The sequence below is a fragment of the Sciurus carolinensis genome, chromosome 2 (assembly GCF_902686445.1).
Source record: "Sciurus carolinensis chromosome 2, mSciCar1.2, whole genome shotgun sequence".
NCBI lineage: Eukaryota > Metazoa > Chordata > Mammalia > Rodentia > Sciuridae > Sciurus > Sciurus carolinensis.
The window spans coordinates 19,542,997-19,570,308 of NC_062214.1; the positions used below are offsets into that span (position 1 = coordinate 19,542,997).

A 27,312-nucleotide genomic window follows, 5' to 3' on the forward strand; every position below is an offset into this window, starting at 1 on the left:
AAATGGATTGACCATACCCAAATTATTCTATTACAATCTTAAACTGAGATTTTAGTCAACCTTTAGCCTAAATTCCTTTTCTTATAAAAAATTGAGGTCCATAGAGGTTTAAAGGTCTTGATCAGAATCAGTGAGCTAATTTAGTACCAGAGTTAAACTGAAACTAGAACTTAGGCTTTCTAATCCCCAAGCTGGTGTTTCTTCAACACATGGGCCATTTAAAACCACTAGAGCTAAGCTCTCCTAGGTGAGAATCAGTCCATTTGCCTCAGGAAGTTCTCCAAATCCAACTGTCCCCACTGGGTTGTTTTGCTTACACAGCCTTCAATTAGAGAAAACACCTAAGTAATAACCTACATGTTGATGTTGTGATTTAATTGTCACAAATAGGAATAGTTTCAACAGACTCTCAGTCTTCCTAATCAACTATGTTCAGGAAGAATGGTCTAAAATAACTACTCTAAAATTAAAACCATTGTTTCTTAAATTGCATCAAGAATTTATTTAGGCTGGGGCTGTAGTTCAGTGGCAGAGCGCTTGCCTAGCATGTGTGAGGCACTGGGTTTGATCTCACATAAAAATAAACAAAATAAAGGCATTCTGTCCATCTATACAAAAAAAATTTTTTAAGGAATTTATTTAGTTCATTGCCAACACTTCCACAAAAAGTTCATCATTTTGTTACACAGAGGTACATTTTGCAACTTCCAAATGATGACATATTTTCCAGATAAACAATATCCCCCCAAATCATGTTTTTCAGCTACATTATAATTTTTCTGTGGCTATGTTAACACTCTGCTTTGAAATATTTCCAAATCAAGAATACTGACCATGCTTAGGAGATGTAGAATTTAGGGGTTTCATCCCTGTACCAACCAGTTAAGACTTGTATAAATGAACATGATTTAAAAATCCAACCTAGAATCACTTAAAATTGGTTTATATAAACAAAAAAGTCCAAGGGTAGTCTGGCTTGAGACACAGCCACATCAGGACATGTTCCAATCAGGACTCCGATCATATTCTGCACCTTCTGATTCAGGTATGTGGCAACGAGATGGCCATATCAACATCCAACTCCCACATCAAACCTCTTTCCAAAATTCCCAGGCACAAATATCTCTGACTGGTTCTTGTATCCATTCCTGAATCAATCACCAGGGCCAGGGAATATGATTGGCTTAGGCCCAGGTACCAGTTCTACCCCCAGGATCAATTGTGGTCAGCTTTACTAGAGCCACACTGCGAGTTGGGAACAGAATGTTTCCTTAGATCGGTATTTAAGGGTGAAATTATCAAAGGACAAATGAATAAAGTAAAAATAACATGTCCACTACAACTATCTATGTATCTATGTGTTAGAACTGGTAAACTTCTTTAAAAAAAAAAAATTGTAGCTACCGCTGACCCCAGGGTAGAGAGGTCTGCTGCAGAATTACTTTATGGAATTGTGCTACACCAGGCTTTTCCACTGAGGATCTAAGGTGCAGTCCTCTGCAACTCTTTCAACATCTGTAAACCCCCCAATGATCATATTCACATGTATTAGCATAAGCAAAAGTATTTACTTGGCTTCAAGAAACTGAATGCAGAGTGGCGGAGAGATCCCCTGGAAAGACTCAGCAACCAGAGGAATCTCTGTCACGTTGGCCAGACAAGTGTGCAATTCCTCAGAGCTGGTTGGGTTGGGGAAGGACTCCTTAGATTTGTGAGGTGCTTTCTGGATAATCTCAAAACTGGGACACTTCTGAGAATGAAAGGGAGTGTAATACAGATGGGACATGGGGATAAGAGAAAAACTGGAACTCTGCCAGACAAACTGGGGCACCTATCGAGTTGTGTAGCACTGGTGAAACCTCGTGTAAACGTGCTTATCTGAATGTATTCAATCAAAGGTGCATAACCCATGTGCATTGGACAACTTTTTTGTCACTGTAACCAAAATATGAGACAAGAACAATTTAGAGGAGGAATGGTTTATTTGGGCTCTTGGGCTCAGAGGATTCACTCTGTGGTCCACTGGCTCCAAGGCTTTAGAAACATCATGGCGGAAGGGCTTGATGGGAGGAAAGCTGGGAGGCAGAAAGAGAGAGGGAAAGGGGCCAGAAAAAAGATAAACCTTTCCAGGGCATGGCCCCAGTGACTGACTTCCTCCAACGAGGTTTCACCTTCCAGTAGTTCACTCAGCCATCAGTGGATTAATCCACCAATGAGGTCAGAGCCTCCATGATCCAACCACTTCCCAAAAGCCCCACCTCTGAACACAGACTTTGGGGGACATTCCAGATCCAAACCTATTTAATACTCTCTGCACAAAATACTCCTGAACACATTCATTTCATTTATAGCTTCAAACACTGCACTCATAAGTTTGGGTTCTGGACCCGCCCCAGAAATCTGTCATAATTTATTACCAGGATATGATTCCCAGAATGTTTCACGGTACCATTTTAATAAGATCCTTGTAAGAAATTTTTACATTCCTGTAGAAGCAGGAATAATTGTCCAACCTGTTCCTGGATTTACTTCAGTCTTATGGAACTGTGACTGGTGCATCCCACCAGGTTTTTCCTTCTATCTTGGTTATTGGAAACTTTAAAGTTATATGTGAGGCCTATGTGAAGTAAGTGTGAATGTCAGGGCATGCACCCTTTTAGTTTCATGTCTGACTCCATTTGCACCCTCAGTCCCTTGGGTTTCCTTCATGTAACTTAGTGTAACCTTGTGAGTTACTTTAAGTTCCTTAAGTAAGGGGAGTTACCCAGCCTGACTGCCTACAGAGGTATGAGTGGCCATCTTTTCTGTTTTTTTCTTTTCTTTCTTCTTTTTTGTGTGATACTGATTGAACCCAGGAGTGCTCTATCACTGAGCTACATGCCCAACCCTCTTCATTTTTTATTTTGAGACAGGGTCTCACTAAGTTGCTCAGGCTGGCCTCAAACTTGTAATCCTCCTGCCTCAACCTCCCAAGTATCTAGAATTACCAAAGCGCACCACTCTGCCCAGCAGTTTTCTTAAGTTTTATAAGGGAATGTCAATCCTGCAGAGGGATTTTTAATTCAAACATACCTTTAGGAATTAAAAAAAATAAACTAAATTTGAACATTATTTGACAATATCAAGAAAATGTTGTCAAATTTTTTCAGGCGTGATAGTGGTATCATGGTTATTTTTTTTTTAAAGTGAATTATTGCTGAAATATTTACAGACACATCTGTAGTGACCAGGTGGGTAACAGATAAAGTCATGTAATCTCTCCCGAGGTGGGATAACAAGTGTTTTTGAACCACATAGTCTGTCACACTCATCCCCACCTCCCCTAGGAGTAGAGTCAATAATCAATATATATATATTTTTTTGACAGTGCTGGGGATGGAACCCAGGACCACACCCCAGCTCCCAATAATTCTTTTTTTTTTTTTCCCCACTACTGGGAATCAAACCTAGGGGTGGTCTATCACAAAGCTACACCCCACCCCCAGCCCTTATTTAATGTTTTTGTTTGTTTTTAATTTTGGGACGGGGTCTTGCCAAATTGCCCAGACTGGTCTCAAACTTTTGATCCTCCTGCCTCAGCTTCCTGAGTCATTGAGATTACAGGTGTGTGCTACTATGCCTGGGTAATAATTTTAAACAAGTACTCCATCAGACACCAATGCAGGTGGTCTTCAGATCTTTCCTTTGAGAAATGCAACTATAGTGATACATCCCAGACTTAGTTCCAGAAAAGCTTTTCTTTTAAGAAACTGGGCCATTTTCTTAGGATCCAATGTATGTCTTGCTCTAATGTCTAATTATTGGCAGCAATTCTAGAGAATAAAGTCTTTGAGTACTGCTCAGAAAAAGAGGACTGCTTAAAAAAAAAAAAAAAAAAGAGGACTATATGATCAGGTTAGATCTGTAACAGGCCTAAGTACTTGCCCCATTGAGAAATTCATTGCCCCTTACTTCACATAAGAAACCTGCTTCGATTTATTGGTCCAGTATTTCTCAAACTTGACACAGAACTTTATGTAATCCTATTAATAGTTCTATAGAACACCGAGTTAAAATTTCAAATGGTATTCAAGGGCTGGGGTTGTGGCTCAGTGGTAGAGGGCTTGCCTAGCATGTGTGAGGCACAGGGTTTGATTCTCAGCACCGCATATAAATGAATGAATAAAATAAAAGTCCATCAACAACAAAAAGTATTTATACATATATACATACATACATATATATGCACATATATATATATATATGGACGCAGTAGCGCACACCTGTAATCCCAGCAGCTTGAAAGGCTGAAGCAGGAGGATCACAAGTTCAAAGCCAGCCTTAGCAACTTAGCGAGGGCAACTTAGTGAGACCCTGTCTCAACACAAAAATGTCTGGGGATATGGCTCAGTAGTAGATGCCCCTGGATTCAATCCCTGGTACAAAAAAAATGCGGGGACGGGGTGCTTGGTACCTATATTTGTTCCTGAGGCTGTTTCTGCCTTACATTCACAATCCCATTAACTGCCATTGCTCTGTGTACACGCTCCAGTGTCTCTGATCCTACAAGTAAAGAAACCTAAAAGTCCTGAACTTAGAAACGTGTGTTGATGTTCTTGTGTGTTCATTTACCAGCCGTGTGAACATGCTACTTAATCTGGGTCTCAGCTTGTCAGAAAATTGAAAACAGCTATCTAACCTATATAACTCTCTACCACATTATCCCAAACAATAGCACACACAAAGTGACCTAAACCTGTAAAATGATTTCAAATAACCATGTTCATTCAGGGCTCAGCCCAGAATTATTTGCAACAGACACGAACCAGTTCCCTAAGTTTACTTCACAGCCACAGGTCATCACACTAACCCAGCCAATACCCCACCATGGCCAGGCAGCCTGGAACACGCATGGAAACCTGCGGAGTGCTCTCGGCCCAGGTGCCTCAGCATTCTACGTGACAGACGACGCCCTCCCTATCACAGAGCTGCTTGCTGGAGCAGGCCAAAAGGAAGCCACTGCTTAGCGCTCTTCCTTTGATTCGTCCATGTGCATTAGACTGGACAAAAACAGGATTCCACAGCCATACCATCCTGATTAGCAGGATGTAGAAACCAGTTACATTGCCTGCTACTGGACCAGGAATCTGGAATAATTGTCAGTGTCCTCTCTTGCCACTACCCTAGGATATAAGATTGCTAAACACTGTCAATACACCCATCTGATGAAATTAGGCCCGTGGGGCCACTAGGGCTGACATTGGGCATGAATCCAGGAATGCACACGAAGGCCTCCTCTGGCAGAAAAACAGAAGACCAAGGTCCTCACTGAGATCGCTCAGGCTTTCTCTTTGAAAACAGAATAGCTAGCACATGTGCAGAGGCCTGCTACTGCTGCAAGTGTCTCCAAAATCTGAGTAACATTTGTCTCCATCATGCTAAGGGTAGTATGACCCCCAATGCTGGCTTTATGTCTTTTAACTATTAAGTAAATGAATTTTCCATTTTATTATCTAGATCATTTACTTCTTCCCCACCCCAATACTAAAAAAAAAGAAAAAAAAAATCACTCAGACACCTAGTGGGCGTATTTATATGCAAAAGTTGAAGAGTTAAAGAGAAAAATGCCAGAAGGCAAAAAGAAAAAAAGAAAATTCAAGCAAACAAGTTGTTTATTTAATGCTAAGAACACAGATATTCTACAGAGATAAACAGTTAAAACAGTTTTGTTTTTCTAAATAGGATTTTGATCATAAAAACGCTGGTGACTCAGACATCTAAGAACAGTACACAAGTCAAGAAAAAGGTGGAACATTTTATCACTTACTAAATGAACCTCAACATTCTCTTTGAGAGTCATCAATATTAAAATTGTGCAAAATAAATTGTACTCATAGTGTTTGTACCATACAATCGATACCCGGTTTCTACATGACAAAGATAAAATAAAAATCACATAAAGTAATGTACAGAACAGAAATTCAAAGGGGATCAAGGTGGCTAAAAGTCGGGTGAGAGAGAGGCAGTCAGGGGCGTGCACTGATCTTCAAGCAGGAAGCTCTGGGGCTGCCCAGCTGGCTGCCACCGGGAGTCATCACTGAAGTCACTGATAAGAAGGATAAAGAGCCAAATCTCTAATAGCAACCAAGTTCACCGATGCTCTCGTAAAATTTCCAGGACTGATGCTAAGGTAGTTCTCGGAAAAGACTGTTCTCCTTGACAGCATGGCCAGCATGTGGGTGAGCCGGGACCTGACGCCCGCGAAGTGGAACTGCCGCTCTTTGTTCAAGTTTCTGAAGGAGTCCCTCAGGCACAGCTCCAGGTGGGGGGTGCCCAGGTACTTGGGGTGTCCAGCGCTGTGGGAGTCGGTGGCTCTGAGGGAAGCGTGGGAGCCGATAGAGCTGGCCACCGAGCCTTGGGAAGACATGGAGGAGGAAGACTTCAAACTGGAAGACCTCGACACAGACATTTTTGATACTGGGGACCCTTCTTTAGACTGGGTTCCCTGAGAAAAGAGCCCGCTCTCATCCACGTCAGTCTGTGTGGTGGTCGCCTTGGTCCACACCACCGTCTGGGAGGCCGCTACCCTGGTGGCCACAGTGGTTTGGGTCCCGGCACACACTGTGCTGCTGTCGGTTTGTGTCCCCACCTCGCTCACGCTCACTGTGGGTGTCTCCTCTCCCAGGTCCGTCTGGGTGGCGACACTGACCACCTTTCTGTCCTCCAGAGCGTCCCTGAGGCCCGGGAAGCGCTCCTCCTCGCTGACAGTGGAGGACGTGGAGTCCTGGCGCTTGGTCTCTGCCTCGCCCTCCACGGGTGCCCCAGGGCCCAGGTCTGTCTTCTTGGGTGTACTCGAGAGCCTGGCCAGCCGCAGGCGCAGCAGGTTGCCCAGCGTGAGCTCTTTGGACTGTGGTTTTCGGTCAACTAGGTGGTCAAACTTGCCACTGATCCGGAAGTGGGACAGGAGTTTGGGGCTGATGGGCTTTGATTGCGCGTACAGGATCCGGAATTCCAGATCAAAGTGTTCAACCACCTGGCCAGACAGAATGACCAAGTTGCTGCTGTTCAGTTTGCCATCTGTCCACGTAAAACTGAAGGATTGAAAACAAATGACAGAAGTGGGTAAGAATAAGGAATGTCAGTTCACTTATTGTAAACCTGATAAAGCTCAGATATCCTGGCACAGAAGTCACACTGAAGGTGATAACATACGTACCATTTAGTGTAGATTCAACTAGTCTTAATGTATCTATATAATAAATATATGTGTCAACACAAAAGAAAGAAGGACAACTGTTAACCTACATAATCCTGAGCCTTAGAGTTTTAAAAACTAGAAAGGATTCTAGAACACTTGGGCCAGTACCCTCATTTTAGAAGCGAGGAAACCTGTTAGAAATGCCATAGTGGAGAGCTGATGGCAGATTCTAGATTGGGCTCAGCCCTCACAAATCGCCAGTGCTACCGCGCTCCTTGCTACCTCTTCCACTTTCACAAAGGGAGATGATTTGTTAGTTTAAGCACAACGCTAGTACTCCAAACATATTTAGAGCTGATGGTGGCCATGTGTCCCTGCCTGTCCGGCGTCCCTTCCCCTTTCTCTGGAAACAGAGCCCACAGCCACCCCTGTCTCAGAAAGCTCTCAGGCACGTGGGGGTGGGTGTTCCAGGCTGGTTGACTGTACAGACCCCTTGCATGCAGGGATTCATCCAGGGTGGGCACGTGACCCCACCAGCGCCAAATGAGTTTCAGAGATCAATACAAGTGCTGAGAGAAAGGAAGCCAGCTATGAAAGGCCGTGGAAATAAGCTGAGATCTTTGCCTTCAAAGGGAGAGCCTGCTGCGTGGGGACAGAGATCAGCCAGGGAAGAGCAGAACCGGGAGACAGTGTTCTGGTAAGTATGGACCCCCAGGTCAGGAGGAGCTAAAAGCCTGTCACGTGTCACACCTCCACATTCTGTGAGCTAAGAAGTTTCATTCTGCATAAAGCAGTTTGAGTTAGTTTCCGACACTTGTAATCACCCCACTGATGGAGAGACTTGTACCAGAAGTAGGATGTTTAATGAGACCATAAAACATCATTATCAATTCTGCCTCTGGCAACCGAGACCCATAGTTAATGCACATGCTGCGGAGAACTGCCTTCAAGGCCTGAGAAGGAAGATTTTTTTGAAAACCCTCAATGAGATAATGTAAACAATGTGCCTACCCAACACCAGGATGGCAGCATGTCCTAACAAATGGTGCTGTCATCGTCATCGGTGATAGCTTATTTCACTGGAAGAAGAGGACAGTTTTTATATTTTGAGATTTTACAACAGCCAAAAAAACCACTTGGAGCTAAGTTTCATTAGTATGGAGAAATTCTTCTTTGGGGGAGAAACTAGTTTCCTTCTGGTATTCAGAAGATCTTACAAAAGGAAGTCTCCAGAAAGAATTCCAATTCTGTTCTGAGCCATGATAGTGCCGTTTGAAAGCAAAGTGTCAAGAGCTTCTCTATCTTACTGCCTCGTCTGCCAGATTCAGGGTCCACACCTATTCATCACTCAGTGATGCACACGTTTTCTAGTGGGTTTTTCTTTTCTAAACTCTACAGACACACGTCTTGCACATCATTGGACTACTAATGTCAAGGGAGCAAAACGTGCACCGTAAGCCACATGAGTAAAGATGGCACAACTTCCTGAGACAGTGTTAGGCACTTGTTATCTCCGACCTTCGTTCAGTGCCCAGCTTACACCTAAAGACGCCATTGTCAAAGCCAGACTTCAAAGGTAGGTTGGAAACTTGACCAGTATTTTCTAGACTAAAGCACTCACTTACAAGGCTTGAGGTGAAAGGAAGGGATTCAATTCAAAGGGGACAGCTCAGGTCTGCCTTCAACACTGATGCCAACACCTGCAACTGCCTTCCTTCCAGTGAGTAGAGCAGGCATGGTCCAAATCCCCAAGAAACTGAGATTTAAGGCTGCATGTGTCACTGATAACCCCAGTTGGTCCCCACAGGCCTAGGCCAAGACTTCAACTTAGAGACTGTGTGGTCCCCAGGCGAGTTTAAGTTTTGCAAGGACACCGGGGAAGTGACCCCATCTCACCTACCTCCAACAGGAGGAGGCTTTGATCAAGCACTCACACACGCAGGTGTGCGCACGTGGGGGTGCGTAGCTGCAAAGGCTCTCGCTGAGAGGAACGATGTCATACCTCTGTGTGAGGAGTGTGGATTAACAAGTGAGGCACCTGTCAGAAACGTACCTGTAAGAGCCTGTCACCACTCGAATGCCATCAATCAGTGTAAACTTTTCATGAACCTTCCCGACAATTTTAGTTCCTGACCTTGCGTAGTAGATGTTTCCCGTGATAGTCCGCACAGTCATCAGCTGTTGGGAAGGGAGTAGAAGAAACAAAAAAAAAAAAATCAATGAACACTTCAGTGACACTCATCCAGTAAGCAAATGAGTAGGACCAGAGGGCTCAGTTTACTATTCACAAATGCATGGGCTGGCAGTGTGTGGCTTAGGGTCACTACCACTCCCTAACACCACACACGGTGCACGAGCCCGATGTCACTCAAGTAACAATCCTTCTACATTTAGTCTGTCTTTGCATATGTCCTTTTCTTGCATTTACTTTTTCTTCTTTTTGGTACCAGGGATTGAACCCAGAAGTGCTTACCACTGTGCCGCACCCACGGCCCCATTTTGCATTTTATTTTGAGACACTAAAGCAACTCACTGAGTTTTTTAGGGCCTCAATAAGTTGCTGGGACTGACTTTGAAATCACAATCCTCCTGCCTCAGTCTCCCAAGTCACAGAGATTATAGGTGTGCGCCTATGTGCCCAGCTTGTATTTACTTTTGAGGCCCTTAGTTCATGTGTGTATGTGCTGCAAAAGAAGGTTCACCTTTTGGGGACACTAAATAACAAAACTCAAGAAATGATTTTTTTCCCCCCAGTACTGGGGATTGAACCCAGGGGTACTATATCCTCAGCTCCCCAGCCCTTTTTATTTTTTTTTTTAAGACAAAACTAAATTGCCCAAGGCTGTTCTTGAATTTATGATTCTCCTGCCTCTACCTCCTGAGTTGCTGGGATTATAGGCATGTGCCACCACACACAGTCCAAGAAATGATTTTGAAACAAAATGTGGGGAATAAAATCACGAAAGAAAACATGCCAATGATAGATAACATTTTGACAAGGGCAAGAGAAGCTAAGATGATACTTCTTCTAATCCTTTGTTTAATGACATCACTATGGAACAGCCTATTTCTCTTTCCCCCACATAGTAAGGGGTTTGAAGATAAGAACAGAGGACAGGCCTTCTGACACAGGACTACTGCAGCAGAAACGCTCACGTCACGGGGGGCTCAATTGGCAAGGTCACATCTCCTACCAGTGCACGCTTAATGAAAAGGCGTGCTGGCGGTACACCACATAACATGCATGCAGATCTCTATTCCCATAAACGACACTTGAAACACACATACAACGGTATGCAAAATAAGACAATCTGTATTCTCCTTTTTTGATACTGGGAATTGAATCTGGGGACAATATCCCACTGTTATACCCCCAGTTCTTTTCTTTAAAAAAAAAAAAAAGTGTTTGTGATAGACTGGCCTTCAACTTGCCATTCTCCTGCCTCAGCCTCCCGAGTTGCTGCAATCTGCATTCTTTAGAGCAGACCAGAAGCTACATGTTAGAAATCTTACACATTCAAATTAAATGTTTAAGATTGTTGTTTGACTTTTCATCCATTCCACAAGCAGACAGAACCCCTACTATGCGCCTAGCCCTGAAACAGTAGAGATACTAGGCATGCTTCTTGCCCTCAAGGACACAAATAAGAGGGAGAAAACCAACTGAATATTAAAAGTCTGTGGTGAGACTTGCATGAACCAGAGGAAGGAAAACCTATGTCTACCCAAAACTTCTATGTGAATATTTACAGCAATTTACTCATAAAAGTCAAACATAGAAATCATCCAAAAGTCCTTTGATGGGTGAATGCTACTGAGTGACAACAGCCAATCTCAAAAGGTCACATTCTGCATGATTTTATTTATATAACGAACTAGAGGACAAAATGATCGGGATGGAGAGTGAATTAGTGGGTGCCAGGAGTTGCAGGTGGGAGTGGTGGGGCGCAAGGAGAGGAGGTATGTGACCATGAAGGTGCAGTACAAGGGAGATTTTTGCAGTGATGGAATAGTTCTGTGTCTTGATGGGCATAGGAGATAAAATGGCAAGAATTGCACCAGTGTCCACTTCCAGGTTCCAAAATTGAACTATAAATCACAAAAGAAATCACCACTGGGAAAACTAGCTAAAGGACACATGGAACTTCTCTGTGTTTTCAGTACAACTCTATGAATCCATTTTTTCATAATGAGAAGTGAAAAAGAAAAGATAAAACAAACAAAACACTATGGGCTAGATATGCTATTGCTTCTGTGGTGTTCTTATCAGAATGTTAGGAACCGAGTCATGAGGAAACATAGGACAAACCCAAACTCTACAGACAGCTGGCCATCTTCTTCAAAAGCATCAGACCTTGAAAGACAAAGAAAAGTGTAGAAACAACTCCAGAGAGAAACCTGGGAGGCTTGAGGACTCAAGGCAAGGGGTAGTCCTAGACTGGCCCCTGGGCCAGGAAGAAGGTGTTAGTGGAGCACCTGGTGAAATTCATGTGGTCTGCAGATTAGTTATTGGATCAGGCTTATTTCCTGATTTTGTTACTTATGGTGAGGTTTATAAGATGTCAACATTTGGAAAATTTGGGCAGAGTAGTCAGGAATTTCACATATTATTTTTGTAACTTCTTTAAATCTTAGTTCAAGGTGAAGTTTTTCTTAAGAAAACTAGAAAATTTCATAGAAGCATATGCGGAATTGGCTGGAGGGCTTGCTGGAGGAGGTGATGACTCCGGAGCTGTCAACATACATGAATGGCATAAAAATACCACTATCGGTTGATTTAGGTATGGCATTGCCTATCTTTGCCTTTGACACTCATCTGAATGTTGGACAGGACTCTGTGATTGTGGCCAAAGCATTTTTGAACATCTGCACACGAATGTATGACCAAGTTCTTACAGACAAGACAATCCAAGGTTCTAAACCAGCCAGAGCCCAGGGCAGGCAGGAGTTGGCCCCGACTCCATAAAGGCAGAGTAACCAGCACAGACATACCCAGGTGGGAAGGGCAAACAGCGAAGATGGTACCTCCCTAGGAATGAGTCAAGACAGTACAAAAACTGGGGAGGCCAGAGATAGAGCCCTGCTCCAACCCTCCTAGAGGATCTGACAGCCATGGAGGCAGCCATCAATAGTGGGCAACCGCATCAGTACGTTTCTCCTGGGCTTCTGCCAATCACTGGGTCAAAGCTGTGGCTAGGACGATTCTGTGATTTTCTGCTGCTAACACACAGCCTTAATTACAGAGAGCCTTGAGATTACACACTGACACCTTCCATTTCTTCTGATGCTGGATGAGCAGTTGTGGACCAAATGCTCAGTTAGATGACAGCACTTTTCCCAGGCCCAACATGCGTTTTTCTCAGGTCCGACTGATCTCACTTTTAAGTTGACAGTCAGAAGGCTGTCCCATTTCATCTGTTCTCTAAGTCCCAATCCTACCTCCGTCATCAATCTGCCTGTGGTACGAGTGACAGGTTAGTAACTACCTAATTAGGCCGAATCCTTCAGTTTGTCACCAGAGGAAACAGCCAAGAACTCTATGGGAGACGTTAAATAGCTAAAATTTTGCAAGCCAAATTGCTTGATAATAACAAGGTGTTCAGTTAGTGTCTCCCATGCAGAAACCTGGAGTAGCAAAGCTCAAGTTCTGTTTGCTTTGCCAAATGCTTTATTTCCAGTACTCGTGACAGCATGTGGCTTGGAGCTGTAGTTGCTCAAGTAGCTGGTGAATAAATTAATCTCTGAAGTTCAAGGTCTATGTTGCTTAGTTTTTTAAAAATGGATTCTGAAATAAATATGTCTATTTCTCTCACTTTCCATCAAAAAGACCAAACCAGCTAAGTTGTGCAGTCTTACATTTAAATACTTGGGTTATTTTTATGACCATAGAAAAGAACATGAGGTCTGATTTTATAATAATGAGAAATGAGCAGCAGCACGTTGGGGATCACACACACAGGCGGACAGTCGAGCTAGGCCCACTACTCGGGAGCTGCGCACATGGGCTCTCCCTGCCACCATTTCCCAATCTAGAGCATCAGGACACTGCACTTAGCTGATAAGGCTGCTGAAAGGAGCAAGTCGCACAGCATTTGTCAAGAGCGCCAAGCGGCGCCCAGGACAGAGCCCAAGCGAACAATGATGGGTGACGGGATGAAAAGTGGAGCCCCCAGGAGTTACTGTCACGTGCAATAGCATCCAAAGCGGCCTCCAGGCCCTCAGCATGGGGCTGGTCTGCGCTTTGTTAGGAGAGGTCAGAGTTTGAAGCTAGGCGGCCACAGTTTCTTTTCAACGGCTTAACTGAGATGTAATCCTCACACCATTCAGTTTACCCACCTGCTGTGCACTTCTGTGGTTTCCATGTCCATTCATGGATATACGCAATCGGTCTGTTTTGGCTAGCACCCCACCCACCCCCCAGCGGTCCCCCACCCTGATGCTAATCTGCCTCTGTCTTAATAGATTTCTCCATCATGGTCTTTCACATAATGGAATCATACAATACGTGGTCTTTTGTGACTGGCTTCCTTCACTTAGTGTTATGTTTTCGGACCCATCCATGTTGTGGCATGTGTCAATATTTGGTTCCTTTGATGGCTGAACAATACTCTACTGTATGAAAAGATAACATACTGTTTATCCATCTATCAGCTGAGGAACGTTGGCCTGTTTCCAGCCTTTGGCTCTCATGAATAACACTTCTGTAAACATTTATACCCAAGTCTTTGTGTGGACCTGTTTTCACTTCTCTTGGGTGGATACCTGGGAGTGGAATCATGAGGTCACGGGCATTGTTAATTTTCTGTGAGACTCTCAGCAAATGACTTTGCCCACAGTCTCCAGTTCCCTCACTTGAAAATGGGGACACCACCACCAACAGCTTTGTGGATCACGGATGCTCTGTCATGATAGTTGATGGTGGCAAAAGTGGAAATAGAACACCACAAACCTTTTCCTGTTCAGGATGAACTTTCAGATCCATGCACATGTCCAAAAAATGGGAGAGCAGAGCCTGGTCCAGAAGGATGTACACAGCCACTCCCCGCTCCCTGCATATCTCCTGCAGGTCTCTGAAGATGTCAATGTCTGTGAAAACATCCATTACCACTGCAATCACCTACAGGGAGGCAGAGGGGAGAGAAGCTGTCAGCGCACAAGGACACCACCTTACGGTGTGCTGCCTGAACCCTGGCCCCCAACTCGGAGCTGCAAAAGCATCCCCCACCCCGGTGCCCTCCTGCCCTCCTTCTTCTACAGATTGGCTCCCCCCACCTGGACTATTTTCCTTCTCCCAAGGCCCCCAGGCCCCCACAGCCTACAAATCTTCACCTGGCCCTGCTCTGCTGCCTTCTGGCCACTCTCCTCACTGGCAAATTTCTCAGCAATGCAGATCAAGCCAGTGCCTCGCCTTCCTATAACCTGCTCCATTCAACTTTTGCTCCTTTACTAAACCTCCATCTTCCAGGCTCCATCTGGACCAGCAAGCTGTCTAGGTTCTGGGTTACCACACTGTCATCCAAGGCATGCTGCTTTCCCCACCAGGCTGCAGCCTTCTGTATCTGTCAGGCAAACAGAACCTTAAATTCTCTCTGAGGCCTCTTCTGGGTATAGCGTCCTCCAGTTCTGTGATTTGGATTATTGTCTGATTTTGAGTCATGCTCTCTGATTTTTAGTTCTACTCTGATTTAGAAAGACCCACCCCATCCACCACCCGCACATGGCTTAAAATGATTAGAGGAGAAACACAGATTCTCCCACCTTCTGCCTCCCTATGCTGCACCCCATCTTAACCTTTGCTGTCCCCAACAGCCAGGCCTTATCTAACCAAACAGCCTCTCCTTACTGAAAGGTGGCCCTGCATTCTGAGGTCCAGGAGCACAGTGCAAACCTGCACAAGAACATGGAAACTTCCTCATGATTCTGCCCTTCCGCTCACATCAGTCCCTTTCTTCCCCCCAGCAACAGGCTCCATTTGTGCCTGCTAATTGATTTTCCACACCCAGTATCAGATTACAGTTAAGAGCTGACTCCCATGCATCCTTGGGCAAATTATAGCTGTTTTGAATGTTTGTTTCCTATGCTAAAAAAACAGGTCTGCAGCCAAAACTAAATGAGTCTGCATAAAGTGCAAGGTACAAAGACCCCTTAACACCTGCTCAGGTGCTCACTTTCCAGTCCAGGGTTGGAGTTGTGCAGACAGTTCCCAGGAAAGGAGCTGCTGGTTCCTATCTTTGCTCATTCATTTAAAGAGAGGGTGCTGAGGCCTCAAAGCCTCTAATCATCCCTTTTGTGGGTTTAAAACCATAACCCTCAGCTAACTTCTGGCCGGGTAGTTGGGGTGTCAAAACATCCCAGCTTAGAAACAAGCCCCTACAAACCAAGTCAGAAGTTAGTATAAACTAAGGAAGCCAAGGTTCAGGACTCTTTTGCAAACGGGAGCTTGTCGGGGCTTCTCCCGCTTCAACAGTAAATACCATGTCTCTCAGGAATCGCATCGACCCTTTTTCTGAAGGTTTGTTATCTTTAAGTCTCACACCATCTACTGCAGCAGAGGCTCCTGAATGGGGACGGAATTACCACTGGCCCCAGAGGACTAAGGACAGAACCTGACACTCATTATCCCTCCCCTACTTCTCCCTCCTCTCCCTGCCTGATCTTTATGATGCCCTCGCTGTGAGCTATTATTTTTGGGAAAGGGCATAGCTGAACCCATTGGACATGGGATTTAAAAATAAAAAGTTCTTTCTAAATTGGTGGCAGTTTCAGTTTATATTGCCCAATGGCTTTTATATGTTCTATTTTGACAACTGTATCCATCCCATTTATTTGGGTCACATAACACAGTAGTTAAAAGGTCAAAAAGTCTGAACACAGAACTCGGATCTGCTACTTGCTAGCTGTGTGACTCTGGGCAAGTTGCTTCATCTCTTTTAGGCCTGGGTCCACCTCTGGAAGATGTAGCTATTAACAGTACTCATGTTAAAGGGCTGCGTGACGATTAAGTGAGACAAAAACTGTAATGAACTAAGTGTCTGATCACGCAGCCAGTACCTTTTCAGTCTACCTTGGGCTATTCATGTACCAGGCACAAAGATGGTTGTGAAGAACCTGAGAAGATGTGGGGTGCAGGGAAGTACAATGATACATACTATGAGAAGTCACTAGATCTGGGCAAAACCTTTTTTTTTTTTAAGAGGGGGCCACACATTATCTCCCTTGCAGTGGTGCCTGCACCGTAGGCACTCAAATGCTTACCAGTAAGAGCAGGGAAGGCTTCCTGGAGGAGAGGGCATCGGGCTAAATCACAAATAAGAGGCAGACGTGAGGACATGGGAGAAGTGAGGGCATTCTGGCAGGCAGCCACGTGATGACAGAGGAAGAGGTGGGAATGATGGATGTGGCTGGAACTCACAGCATGCATGGAAGAGCCACAGGACGTGACTGGGCAAGACAGATAAATGAGCAAGATGGCAGCAGGCCCTGAATGCCAGCTAAGGAGTCACCATGATCCTCCTTCCCCACGCTGCCCACGTGAGCAACGAGTTTGGAGTGAGAGCAACAGGACAAAAGAAACGGATGCTGGTGTGGTTCAGAGACCTGGCCCCACCTCCTCCAACACAGGGCCACGCACCCAAGGCCACGCCACTGCGGCCACGTGACACCAGCAAGCGTTCGGGACGGCAAACTGAAAGAGGAAATCCCAGTCACAGGCTGTGACGACGGACCAGGCAAGAAGCAGTGAGGGTCGCAGAGATGGGAGAGGGGTCGGAGGAGGGAGGGGGACACAGGCAATAGAAAAGAAACAAGCTTGAAACCGGTTTGGAGGTGACTCCTTTGTAAAGGCGTTGTGGATACACGGGTGTAAGATGAGAGTAGCGGTGACGAGAGCTAAAGAGGCCAACAGACGCCTGCCTCTCTCCTCTCTTACTCTTCTTTCAAACACGTGGTGTGAGCCCACAGGAGCCGGGCACAGCGTCGGTCACTGGGGGGTCTAAGGCAAGCCCTGTTTGCGGGAACCCAGGCTGATGAGCAGCAGATGAGCTGGTTACATGGTGTGATGGGCCAGCAGACCACACGCTGGGGGCTACTGAAACAGGGACCAGGGGAGCACGCCCAGCCAGCAGCATTAGGGCTGCAGGAGGCAGGAACCTGGAGTAGGGCCCAGGGCACACGGCCTGCCAAACTGAATTTTGATTCAAACTGAATTTTGATTCATCGCTTAACAAAACAATTGTACAGACAACACCTTTGTTACTGGGTATCTAATTTGCTATTCTTTCATGTTTTGTTTTGCAGTACTGGAGATTGGACCCAGGGGCACTCTACCAGTGAGCTGCATCTCCAGTCCTTTTTATTTTTAGACAAGGTCTTGCTGAGTTGCCCAGGTTGGCCTTGGACTTGTAATCCTCCTGCCTTGGCTTCCCAAGTAGCTGGGATTATTGTTCAGTTTTAAAGGCTGGACTTTTCCAGTCTTGGGCTGGTACGCTGGTCCCTGATCCCCTCAGGGGTTCAGGGGCCTGATGCAGATTTTCCTCCCCTACTCCCCTCGTGCCCAACATGCCCTCCTTTCTTATTAAAGCAGGATTCATAGAAAACCTCTTCTTGGGAGGGCCAGTCCTCCTGGTGGCTTTCAGCAGGAAGGCTTTCCTTCAAGACCCCTCCCCACCTCCTGCCTTCATGAACCCAAGCCCTGCGTAACTGAACTAACCCTGGGGCTTTCCACGGCTCTGAAGATACAGACTTTTCACTGAACCCCATGTTCTAGGGTGGACACATCTGCAAGGTGGAGGTGTTCATGCTGCAGACTGCTAAGAGCCAGATGTGCACCTGGACTTGAAGGATGGCATGGACATTGGTCATTCCACGCTCTTCCTGAGACATAAGGTGAGAATGGCAAAGGAGATAACTCCAGAGGATGGGCAGTCCATGGTCAGCAAGTGCCAGTCACCCTGGGCATTGCCTTCTCTCAGCCTGAGCTGCACGCGGGGTCTGCCCACTGACTCAGAGCTACAGAGCTGGGCAAGTGGTGAGTTTTGACAGTCTACTCCAGGATCAGCACCCATCTGCATCCAAGATGACACCTGCAGAGGAAACACCCCCTGCTTAGAAGCAGGGGTGACTGGGCTGCTGCCTGAGCCCCACACCATACCCGAGCTTCTCTGGCCACAGAGGGAGCACCCACACCTGTGTCAAACCCCATGTCTTCATCCCAGGCAACAAACCCTCTCAGGTCCTCACAGGACCCCTCTTGGTATCCCCAACTATCCCTGCTGATTTGCACCAAAGGACACGGGGACCCACATGTTTGAAGAGCAGAGATCACTCTTTGATGCTCCATCTTTGACGGAGCAGGGAGGCAGGGGTCGGGCCAGAGCCTGGTTACATTACTTGTCATGCAGAACTGGAACCTTTCCCACTTGCCTTCTTGCACAAAAGCATAAACAAAACATCTAGAGATTTCAAAACCTCACTATTACACCCAGTTTATAGATGAGGAAACTGAAGCTTGGAGAGGCTAGGTAACTTGTTCAGAGTGACACAAATAAGCAAGTGTAGGAACTGGAATTTCAACCCAGATCTGTGTGACTGCAGAGTCATCTATAAGAAAAGTGTTAGACGACATATCATTCCAGACAAGTCTATGGTCCCGTCTTCAAATGACTGAGAGAATGAATCCTGAAAGGATCAGGAGAGCACACCATAGGCTCAAGCCCACCACGGAGGACAATTTGTAAAAACACGAAATAATCAACAGACGTCAAGGCACTTGGAACTCCCTGGCACACCGGGCCCCTTCCCTCTGCAGCTGTGTTGCTGCCCAGGAAACCCGAGGAAGCACGGCTGTCCTGTGAACAGGCTGTAGTCAGATCTGGGCTTGCATCCTGGCTCCCCGTCTTGAGGACCGGGTGTGCTACCGCACACTAAGCTATACCGACTTCTGTAACACACCAGTAACACTACCTACCCTGTTCACGCCGCGATTCTATCAGTGAGGCTCCACTGGCAGTTTCCAGCCTACAGAAAGCCCTCAAATGGCAGCTACTTGCTCAGATTCTTAGTCTGATTCTGCCACCATCCCTGGAAAGTCATTCTACCTGAGACTAGTGTCTTCAAAACAAGGCCTCTGCCATCTCTGGAGAGCCCGTGAATCATGCACCCTCCTTGGGCTGGTGGGGGCTCTGACCAGGCTCCTGTGCAGCCTCCAGTGGCCACTCGGGGTCACTCATTCAAGTTCTCATTCCAGCTCTGCTACATGAAGCAGGAAGTACCTGTCAATCACCCCTTCCCCCTGCTCCTCAGCTTCCCTCCCTTCCCACTCAATGTCATAGATTAAGGTCAGGTGTGCGGTGTGCGGGGAATTCAACCAAAGGTATGCACACATTCAAAGGTGCCTTAGCATGGGCCGCGGCCAACAGCAGCCCGGCCACTAAGCCCTGGAACTGACCCCACGGCACCATCAGTCCCCTTCTTGCCACCTATTCTCCTGGAGGCTTGGTGCCTAAAAGAGCCAAAGGTACATTTTCTCCCCGTTTGTTACATGTTTTAATGGAACTGAAATTATCTTGTGGGGATTTCCTCAAAAATCTTTAAATAATTGCCTTGATATCATCTTCAAGGTTTAAAAATAAGAAAGAATGGAAATTTCCACAGCAAAATCTAAAGTTGTTGATGGATGTCATTTTCCCTAGTTTCATAGGCAGTTAGTGTAAAATGAACAATTTAAGTATCAGATTACAGTGTGACAGGGCCCACGTGGCCAGATGCGTCTCTGGGCAGGCAGCGGCTGGAGGGAGCCAAGCTTTCACTGCCCTCGAAGGGCTGACCACATGCAGCTGCGTTTCCTCACTGTGCGGGTGGGCTGGGCTTTTCAAAGGCGGGAAAAGCATCAAGACAGGTATTTTGGGGTGGGGGACATGAGGGTGGAGGGGGCTCATCATTTTTAATTTTTATAATGGTATATAAATTCAAAATCCAATCTAAAAACAAGGTAACCTCAGGGACCCCTTGATTCCATCCTTCACCCTTCCCTCCTGTTTCTCCTTTCCTTCCTGCCTTTCCCATTAAAATAACAATCACAATCACTCACTTTTGGCTTAGTCTTCCATTATTTAATGTAAACAAGTATATGTAGATATACACAGGTATTGTAAATATAAGTGTGTATAAATGTAAATGTTCACATCTTCCCACAGATAAAAGGAGTATATGATACATATCATTCTAGACTAGTGCAGTCCAAAAGAACCTTCTGGGTGTTTCCTTTTTTAAAAATTATCCTTTTTTTTTTTTTTTTTAATTTCCAGAAGAACCTTCTGAGATCACAGAGGAACTGAATTTTTTATTTTAATTGATATAAACGTAAGTGGTCACATGTGGCTAATGCTCCTGCCCTAGACACTTCAAATGACAATACAGAGCTGGTCCTCACTCCTTAGAGCTGCGGGGTACTCCACTGCATGGACGCAGTAATATGTTTACCAGTCATCTGCGATGGACATGTGAGCTCTGTCCAGGCTCCCGTTACTAGAATTAGTGCTGAGACAAGTAGCCTACTGTGTTTGTCTGTTTTTGCCATTTGATCTTTGGGTTAGCTACATAGAAATAGAATTATTAGGTTAATGCATGAACACAACTGAAATTTTGCTGATGTTTCCCATCTAGAGGTTTTATCATCTGCAGCAAGATTTTAAAAAATTCTTGTTGGTGAAGTTCAGTGGGAAAGTGCTTGCTTAACATGCACAAGGTCTTGGGTTTGATCCCCAGCATCCCCCCTCCCTAAAATTTGTTTTTAGAAGCTGGTATAACCCGCTACATTTTGTTCTTTTGGCTTTTGTTTCGTGTGCAAGAGCTGACTCCATATCTGTAAAGGAGTCAGAGGCTAATCCTGCAGCTTCCTGATGAAGGCCTGAGGATAAGGAGATGAAGCGGCAGCTGGAAGAAGGGTGGCTGCCAGGAGCAGTGGAGGGAGAGGAGTCATGGCTGAGGGGTCGGAGTTCCTGTGTGGAGTGATGAGAGGACGCGGATGTACAACACTGGGAAGGTACTTCATCCCACTGAACCGTGCACTTAAAAACTGTTAACATAGTGCATTCTGTTGTGTATATTTTATAATTTGAAAAAATAAAAAGACTGAAGATTCTAAAATCCTTACCCTAATACATAAGTAAAAGGAAGGGATAAAGGGCAGCCACACTGGGTGCTGGCAGTGACGTCCTATGATAATGCCTTACTGAGGACTTCCAGACCCGTGGTTCTCACCTAGGGAGACCAGACGATCCCTCCACCCCTCCAACCAGGGGCATTTGGCAACTTTTTAAAAAATTGTAGCAAAATATATAACCTAAATTTGCCACCTTAATGCCCATGATTCAATGGCAGCAATACCTTCACAATGTACATCCATCTCCATGGTTTCCAAAACTTTCCTTCCCCCAAACAGAAACTCTGACCATTGAGCACTAACTCCCAATGCTCTGACTCCCTGGGGGGAGACAAGCTACTGGCATCCTGTGAGTGGGGCCAGCATCCTACAAACCCCAGAACAATCCCCGCCAGGACAAGGAATCATCCGGCCCCAAAGCCAACAGTGGTGAGGTTGAGAAACCTCTGGGTCGATCCAGGCATCTGGAACAGGAACTGACCACACTGCACAGGCGCTACTGCGACGCAGAGTTGAGCAAGACAAGAGCTTTGGTTCAGTACTGCCTCACACACCAGGGGCCTCCAACAGATTCTTTAGCTGCTGTTTCTCCCGCTCTGGCTACGCAAAGATTGTCTCCACTAATTGTCTCCACTAATGCTCAGGTCATCAAAAGGATGCCCAAGGGTGAGGTCACAGCAGCCTCTTTGGATCAAAAGCGCATAGGGAATGGCAACTGGTAAGGACAGATGTGAGGAGTGCAGAATCTCCTGGTACCGTGAGCTTGGCCTGTGGATGCCCATTTGGAAGCCAGCAATAGCCAGGCAACTGCATGAGAAGCCTTTCACCAAATGAGGCCAGGCAGTTCTTCCAGACAGCCAAGTACCGATTCCCATGGCGACCAAGGACTGACAGATCCATCAACAGACACCGTAATACAGGGGTAGAGGCTGTAGCAAATGCGTAAGGAAAAAAATCCCACGTTAGTTCAAAACCAACCTAAAAAATCCCTTAGGAGACAAACATGGGCTCCCAACAGGGCCAGTGCAGTATTTCCTCCAACTCTGATGAAGTTCAAGTGAGCAACAGGTAAGTGGCAGCTTGGATTCAAGACATACTACACGTAAACCTGTATTCACTGACTGTGGCAGAATGCCTGTTTTTTGAAAGGTGCACAGAAACTGAGCCAATGCAAACTCACAGCCCCATCCCACCTATCCAGGGATAAATACTAGTTGAGTGGAAAGGCAGACAGAACTACATGACCACTTAGTTTTCCTATCTTTTCCTTCTCCTTCCAAAGTATGGGGCTCAAAGAGTAAGGGCACATATGACAGATCCACAGTATTCACTGAGCACCTGTTATGTGCCAGACACCCTGGGTGATTCTGTGTGGTCAGTGAGCTGCTCCATACAACCTATCCCATCCATTCAGGCTGTGATGTCAGGATTGGGTCCCGCCCTTTACCAAGTGGCCCTGGCTTCCTTTGCCCATACCCTGGTCATGGAGCATCGCACCCAGGTTCCTTCCAGAGCCACACCTAAGGATGCAAGTTGGTACTCAGACCTCCTCAGTGAGGGTAAATAAAGCTGCACAGGGCAAACACTAAGTCTGAACTTGCTCCAGTGCAGCCTGGTCCCAACCCCTGGGGTCATTACGTGGGACTACATGTGGAATTCAAAGTTCCTTCATTTGCCCACTAGAAGATTCCCACATTCTCTCCTCTGCCTCAGGCACTAAAAATATCTATCCGGTTGTACCTTCCCCAGGACGGGCAAAATGCCTGCTAATTTATAAAACTTAAACACTGGGGACCTAAATTCTGGTGTCACAAACTATCTTTCCCACTTGATGGGCGGAGGAAGTTCTCTGCTAGTTTCATTTCTCTCCTCTTAAAATTGGCCACCCAGTCTTCTCTTTAAAAGGGCAGCCCTAGCACCGTCATCTTTTCCTGTTTATAGAACTTGCAACATGGAAATTAAAAGTCCCAGTCTTTAAGAAACTGTTCCAAACACTCAGCCTGTTGAAAACTGCCAAGGCATTGATCCCTCCTCCTGGCAGGAAATACAAATAGAGACGGAGTAAATAGTGTCAGCCCTGGAGCCAGGCAGACTTTTACTTAAGTCCCGCTGTCTCACACTGTTTGATTTGGAGTGAGCTATTTAACCTCTCTGTGCCTGGTCTCTTAACTGTGGTCTTTTCCCAAGGATGGAAGGGTTAAATGAGATAATCCAGGTAAAGGACTTAGCACGGAAATAGACCCATTGAAAGCACTCAATCATATCATCATCAAGTACATTTGCCCTTGGAATACAGACGCAGACATCTGAAAACAGCCTGGGACACGCACCTTTGTGCATTCACCTTGGCTGTGTTCTGTGACACAGACCCTCTGATGTATACAACACACAGCTTTACAGGGCGGCAGCACTTGAGGGTCACCACAGTGACCTCTATTACCTCTCCACCCAAAAGCCTCTGTCCACCTGAGGACAAACTCCTTGTGGACAGAGACTTCTCCTCTGCACACAGGGCACAAGCAGGGCACAGTGGCTGACAGTGGTCAACTTCCTGCCTCAGGCTGTCCTGTTTCCATCATTCCCTAGCTACATACCTCACGGCAACTTATGCTTTACTGTCTCAGTTCCATCTTTAAAATGAAGATGATATTTGCACATACTCTGGGGATTACTGGATTACTTAGAATAGCATCTGGCAGAGGAAGCAATTTTTATTTATTAACAAGAGAGATGATCTTTGGGACCTCAAATTCTGCATGTCTCAAATCTAAATCCTATCACCATCCTTTGTCCTCAGCCTTATTCTCCTTCCCGTATTTGGTAGCACCACTGTCTATCCAGCCTAAAATAATCTCAGTCCTCCTCACTCTTCCTATACCTTCCTCCCCGGCTCCCTCGCTTCCAATTCTAGCCAAGTTCCACCAATTCTTCCTGTCACTCTTTTCCTGCCCACACCACCTGAGCCCAGACCCTCTTCTCTGACATAGGTCCCTCTGGCCTCCTCCTTATAGCCATGCCAACATCATTCTCAGCCCTCTCAAAACCACCCTTTCATGGTCCGGCCAGAATTACTGCTCAGGACTCCACACCGACCACAGCCTGCCTCCCTCCCTATTGCTCCTTCATTAGGGTGCAGAGCCCTCCACAATCTGGCTCTAATCTTCCCCTTCAGCCTCCTAACCCTCAAGTACTTCCTGCTCCAGCTGGGGGCCATTTGGCTGCCCGCAGGCATGCCAGGTCCTTTCACACCTTTGGCCAGCCCCCCGCCTTCTCCAGCAGGCAAGCCCCCCTATCCTCCTGGACTCTGCTCCAAGGTCACCACCAATCCTGAGACTCTTTCTCAGCTTCTCCGCCATTGCTTGCAGCACATCCTCACCCCTTTCCACCAGCAAACTGTCCATCCTCAAATGCAGGCAAGGATCATGCCTTACCCTGTGACCCTGGCACTGGCAGGGTGATATACAATAGGTACTGAGTAAGTAATTTGGCAGATGGCAGATACTAGGGTGCAGAACAGGGCAGGAGGCTCTATCCAGGAATGTATCATAAAATGCCTGCAGGTCAGGACCTGAGCTCCAGTCTTGATCCCTTCTAAGGGACTGTAAAACTGTATTTAGTTTTCTCTCTGGCCTCTAGCTCCAGTGCCCCGCCACTATCACTAAAATATGGGGTTGAGCCAAAGACAAAGTCAATCTAAATCTGTCTTTCATGGAGACCCATTCTTTACTTGTCACACATACCAAGTGCTCAAGTTCTTCTCCTGGAGGTGAACTCTGGGAATGCACAGTTGCCCTCAAATTCTGCCTTTTCCAACCATTTTTTCTTACTGAATCCACAATCAAGAGCCCTCAGTTCCCCAAAGCACCATGAGGGCCAGTGGGGAGGGTGAAACCAGCCCAGCTGCAGACCACATCCACTTCCCCAAAGGTAAAGCACTAGATCCCTGTATCCCCGCCAGTCAAATAAAGAAGAACCAGCACCAGGAACACAGGTTTATTCATGACCTTGGCTTGATGCAGATATTGCCACCCAAAGTCACCCTCAGGCATGAGTTCTACCAAGTCTTTTCATGGTCTGGGGCTTTACCAGTCACTTCCCTGATGCAGCCAGAAGGCCAGGAAGTTGAGCACTGCCAGTCAGCAAGAAAGCAGATCATGGCTCTGGACCAAGGTGCCTGTTGCCACACCCTCCCTTATTCCCAGAACCTGGCTGCCATTTCATTCTGACTGGCAGGCAAGACCTCCCACTGCACCCCAATACTAGGCCAGAAACCCACCATGACTAGAGGCAGATCTAATGCAGAGGCATCTGCACTTTAAGAGATCACTGTGCCGGGAAAAACCCCTGTTCATGGAAAAGCAAACCCCCTGCCTCACTCATGGAAAAGATAAACTTCCCTTCCTCACAGGCCGGAGACAAAGGGGTAGGGCTCTCTGCGGCCCCTGCGTGTATCCTCTTTCTACTACAACATAAGACATAGTAATTAGGAAAATAGAAAGTAATTAGGAAAAATTGATTCCCAATGCCCCATCTGGGGCCCATCTTTCAGAAACTTTTTTTTAAGTAAAGCAATTCCTCATTAAGACGTGTCCTAACAAGCTCCTGAAAGTGGGATCCAGTGTTGGCCGACGGCCAGGAAAATTAGCAATCCGGTTTGGTTTTAACTGATGTGAGGAATGGTCCCTCCTCCAGGGATATGAATTTGGGGAGTTGGAACTGCAGCACAAGTCACACCCTTGAGGACCAAAGATCCTCTCACTCTCTGCTGCCACGAAGAGCTGCCAGGGGGACCAGGGCCGAGGAAGACTTGCAGAGTGGGTTCAGTCAAGGACCCCGAGACCATGAAGAAGGGGAGTAGTGGGTCCGGTTCGCGCTCCCAGCAGCCCTCAATTTCCCACTCCTGAGGAGGGGACTCGGCACCGAGGTGACCCCGGGGGCCGGCTCACCTCTCGCGCCGAGCGGAGTTGCTGGCGCAGCGCGTCCTTGCAGCCATAGGGGCCGCGGGCGTCCGCGCCGCGGGGCTGGAAGTGCGCCTCGACGCGCGTGGAGCCCCTGTAGGCGCCCTGGTAGAAGGCGGGCCAGCCGAGCTCCAGCAGCGGCGGCTCCAAGTCCGACTCCTCCGGGAAGTAGGTGCCGGACGAGCAGTCGTGAGACGAACCGAACGAGTCCTCCGCCGCCGCGGCCGCGCCCTCCTCGCCGGGCCGCTCCGCCGCGCGCAGGATTGCGCGCACCTCGTCCGGGTTCAGGAAGCGGCCCAGGCGCTCGCGCCGCAGGAAGGCAGCGAAGGCGTCGGGGCCGCCCGCCACCAGCTCCTCCAGCGCCAGGCGCCGCGCCTCGCTGAAGAGCTCAGCGGGGTTGGGCGGCCCGCAAGGCGACAGGCAGGCGGCGGGCAGCTCGTCCAAGAGGTCAGGACGCAGGGCCATGGTGGTGGCTAGACCCGACCACGCTCGGGCTAGGAGGAGGTCTGGGCCCACTTTATAAGCATCTTTGAATCAAACGGGCCCGCGCCATTGGCCGCCCGCCCCGCCCCGGGCGTCCCATTGGCTGTCATCTCCCAACGGCGGGGAGGGGCGGGGCTACGCCTGCCTGTTGCTATTGGCTGCCCAGCGGCACGCCCAGCCTCATCCTTCAGACTGCGCTGGCCGGCTGGCCGCGACGCCCAGCTCGGGCTTGCACTGCAGGATTGCTGAACTGAATTTAAATTTAGCTACTCTGGCCTGTGGCGCTTTAGGGATTCCAGCTCCGGCCCTTCTGGAAATCGAACTCTACGCGATCTGCTAGAGGGAACCTCTGAGCCTGAGGGGCTGTGCAGTCAGCTGGGAGCGGTGGCCGAGTCAGCGAATCTCGGAGACCCCCGAAGTCCTGACCGTTCCCAGAGCGCCCCCTGCCGACCGCCCCATAAAGTGGCTCTATGAGACCTGGGACTGCCAAGTCTACCCAGGGAGGACAGGTTGATGCTTGCTTCTGGTCACAG

The 27,312-nt window shown here is 47.1% G+C and overlaps 1 protein-coding gene across 1 annotated transcript; it reads right to left on the minus strand.

Annotated features, from left to right (window-relative positions):
- Nucleotides 1-5,655: 5,655 nt before the first annotated feature.
- Nucleotides 5,656-26,774, minus strand: Fam83d (family with sequence similarity 83 member D). Its single transcript, XM_047540468.1, has 4 exons — nucleotides 26,285-26,774; nucleotides 14,127-14,294; nucleotides 9,231-9,355; nucleotides 5,656-7,070 (listed from the first exon to the last, which is right to left on the minus strand). The coding sequence occupies exons 1-4, from the start codon at nucleotides 26,759-26,761 to the stop codon at nucleotides 6,083-6,085; spliced, it is 1,758 nt and encodes a 585-aa protein (XP_047396424.1). The 5' UTR covers nucleotides 26,762-26,774; the 3' UTR covers nucleotides 5,656-6,082.
- Between the last annotated feature and the right edge of the window lie 538 nt (nucleotides 26,775-27,312).

Coding starts and splice junctions, on each gene's coding strand:
- Fam83d (XM_047540468.1), bottom strand. CDS start 26,761: ATGGCCCTGCGTCCTGACCTCTTGGACGAGCTGCCCGCCGCCTGCCTG. Junction 14,295..26,284: donor AACTCCGCTCGGCGCGAGAG/GTGAGCCGGCCC, acceptor GCCTCCCTGTAG/GTGATTGCAGTGGTAATGGA. Junction 9,356..14,126: donor TTCATCCTGAACAGGAAAAG/GTTTGTGGTGTT, acceptor CCTTCCCAACAG/CTGATGACTGTGCGGACTAT.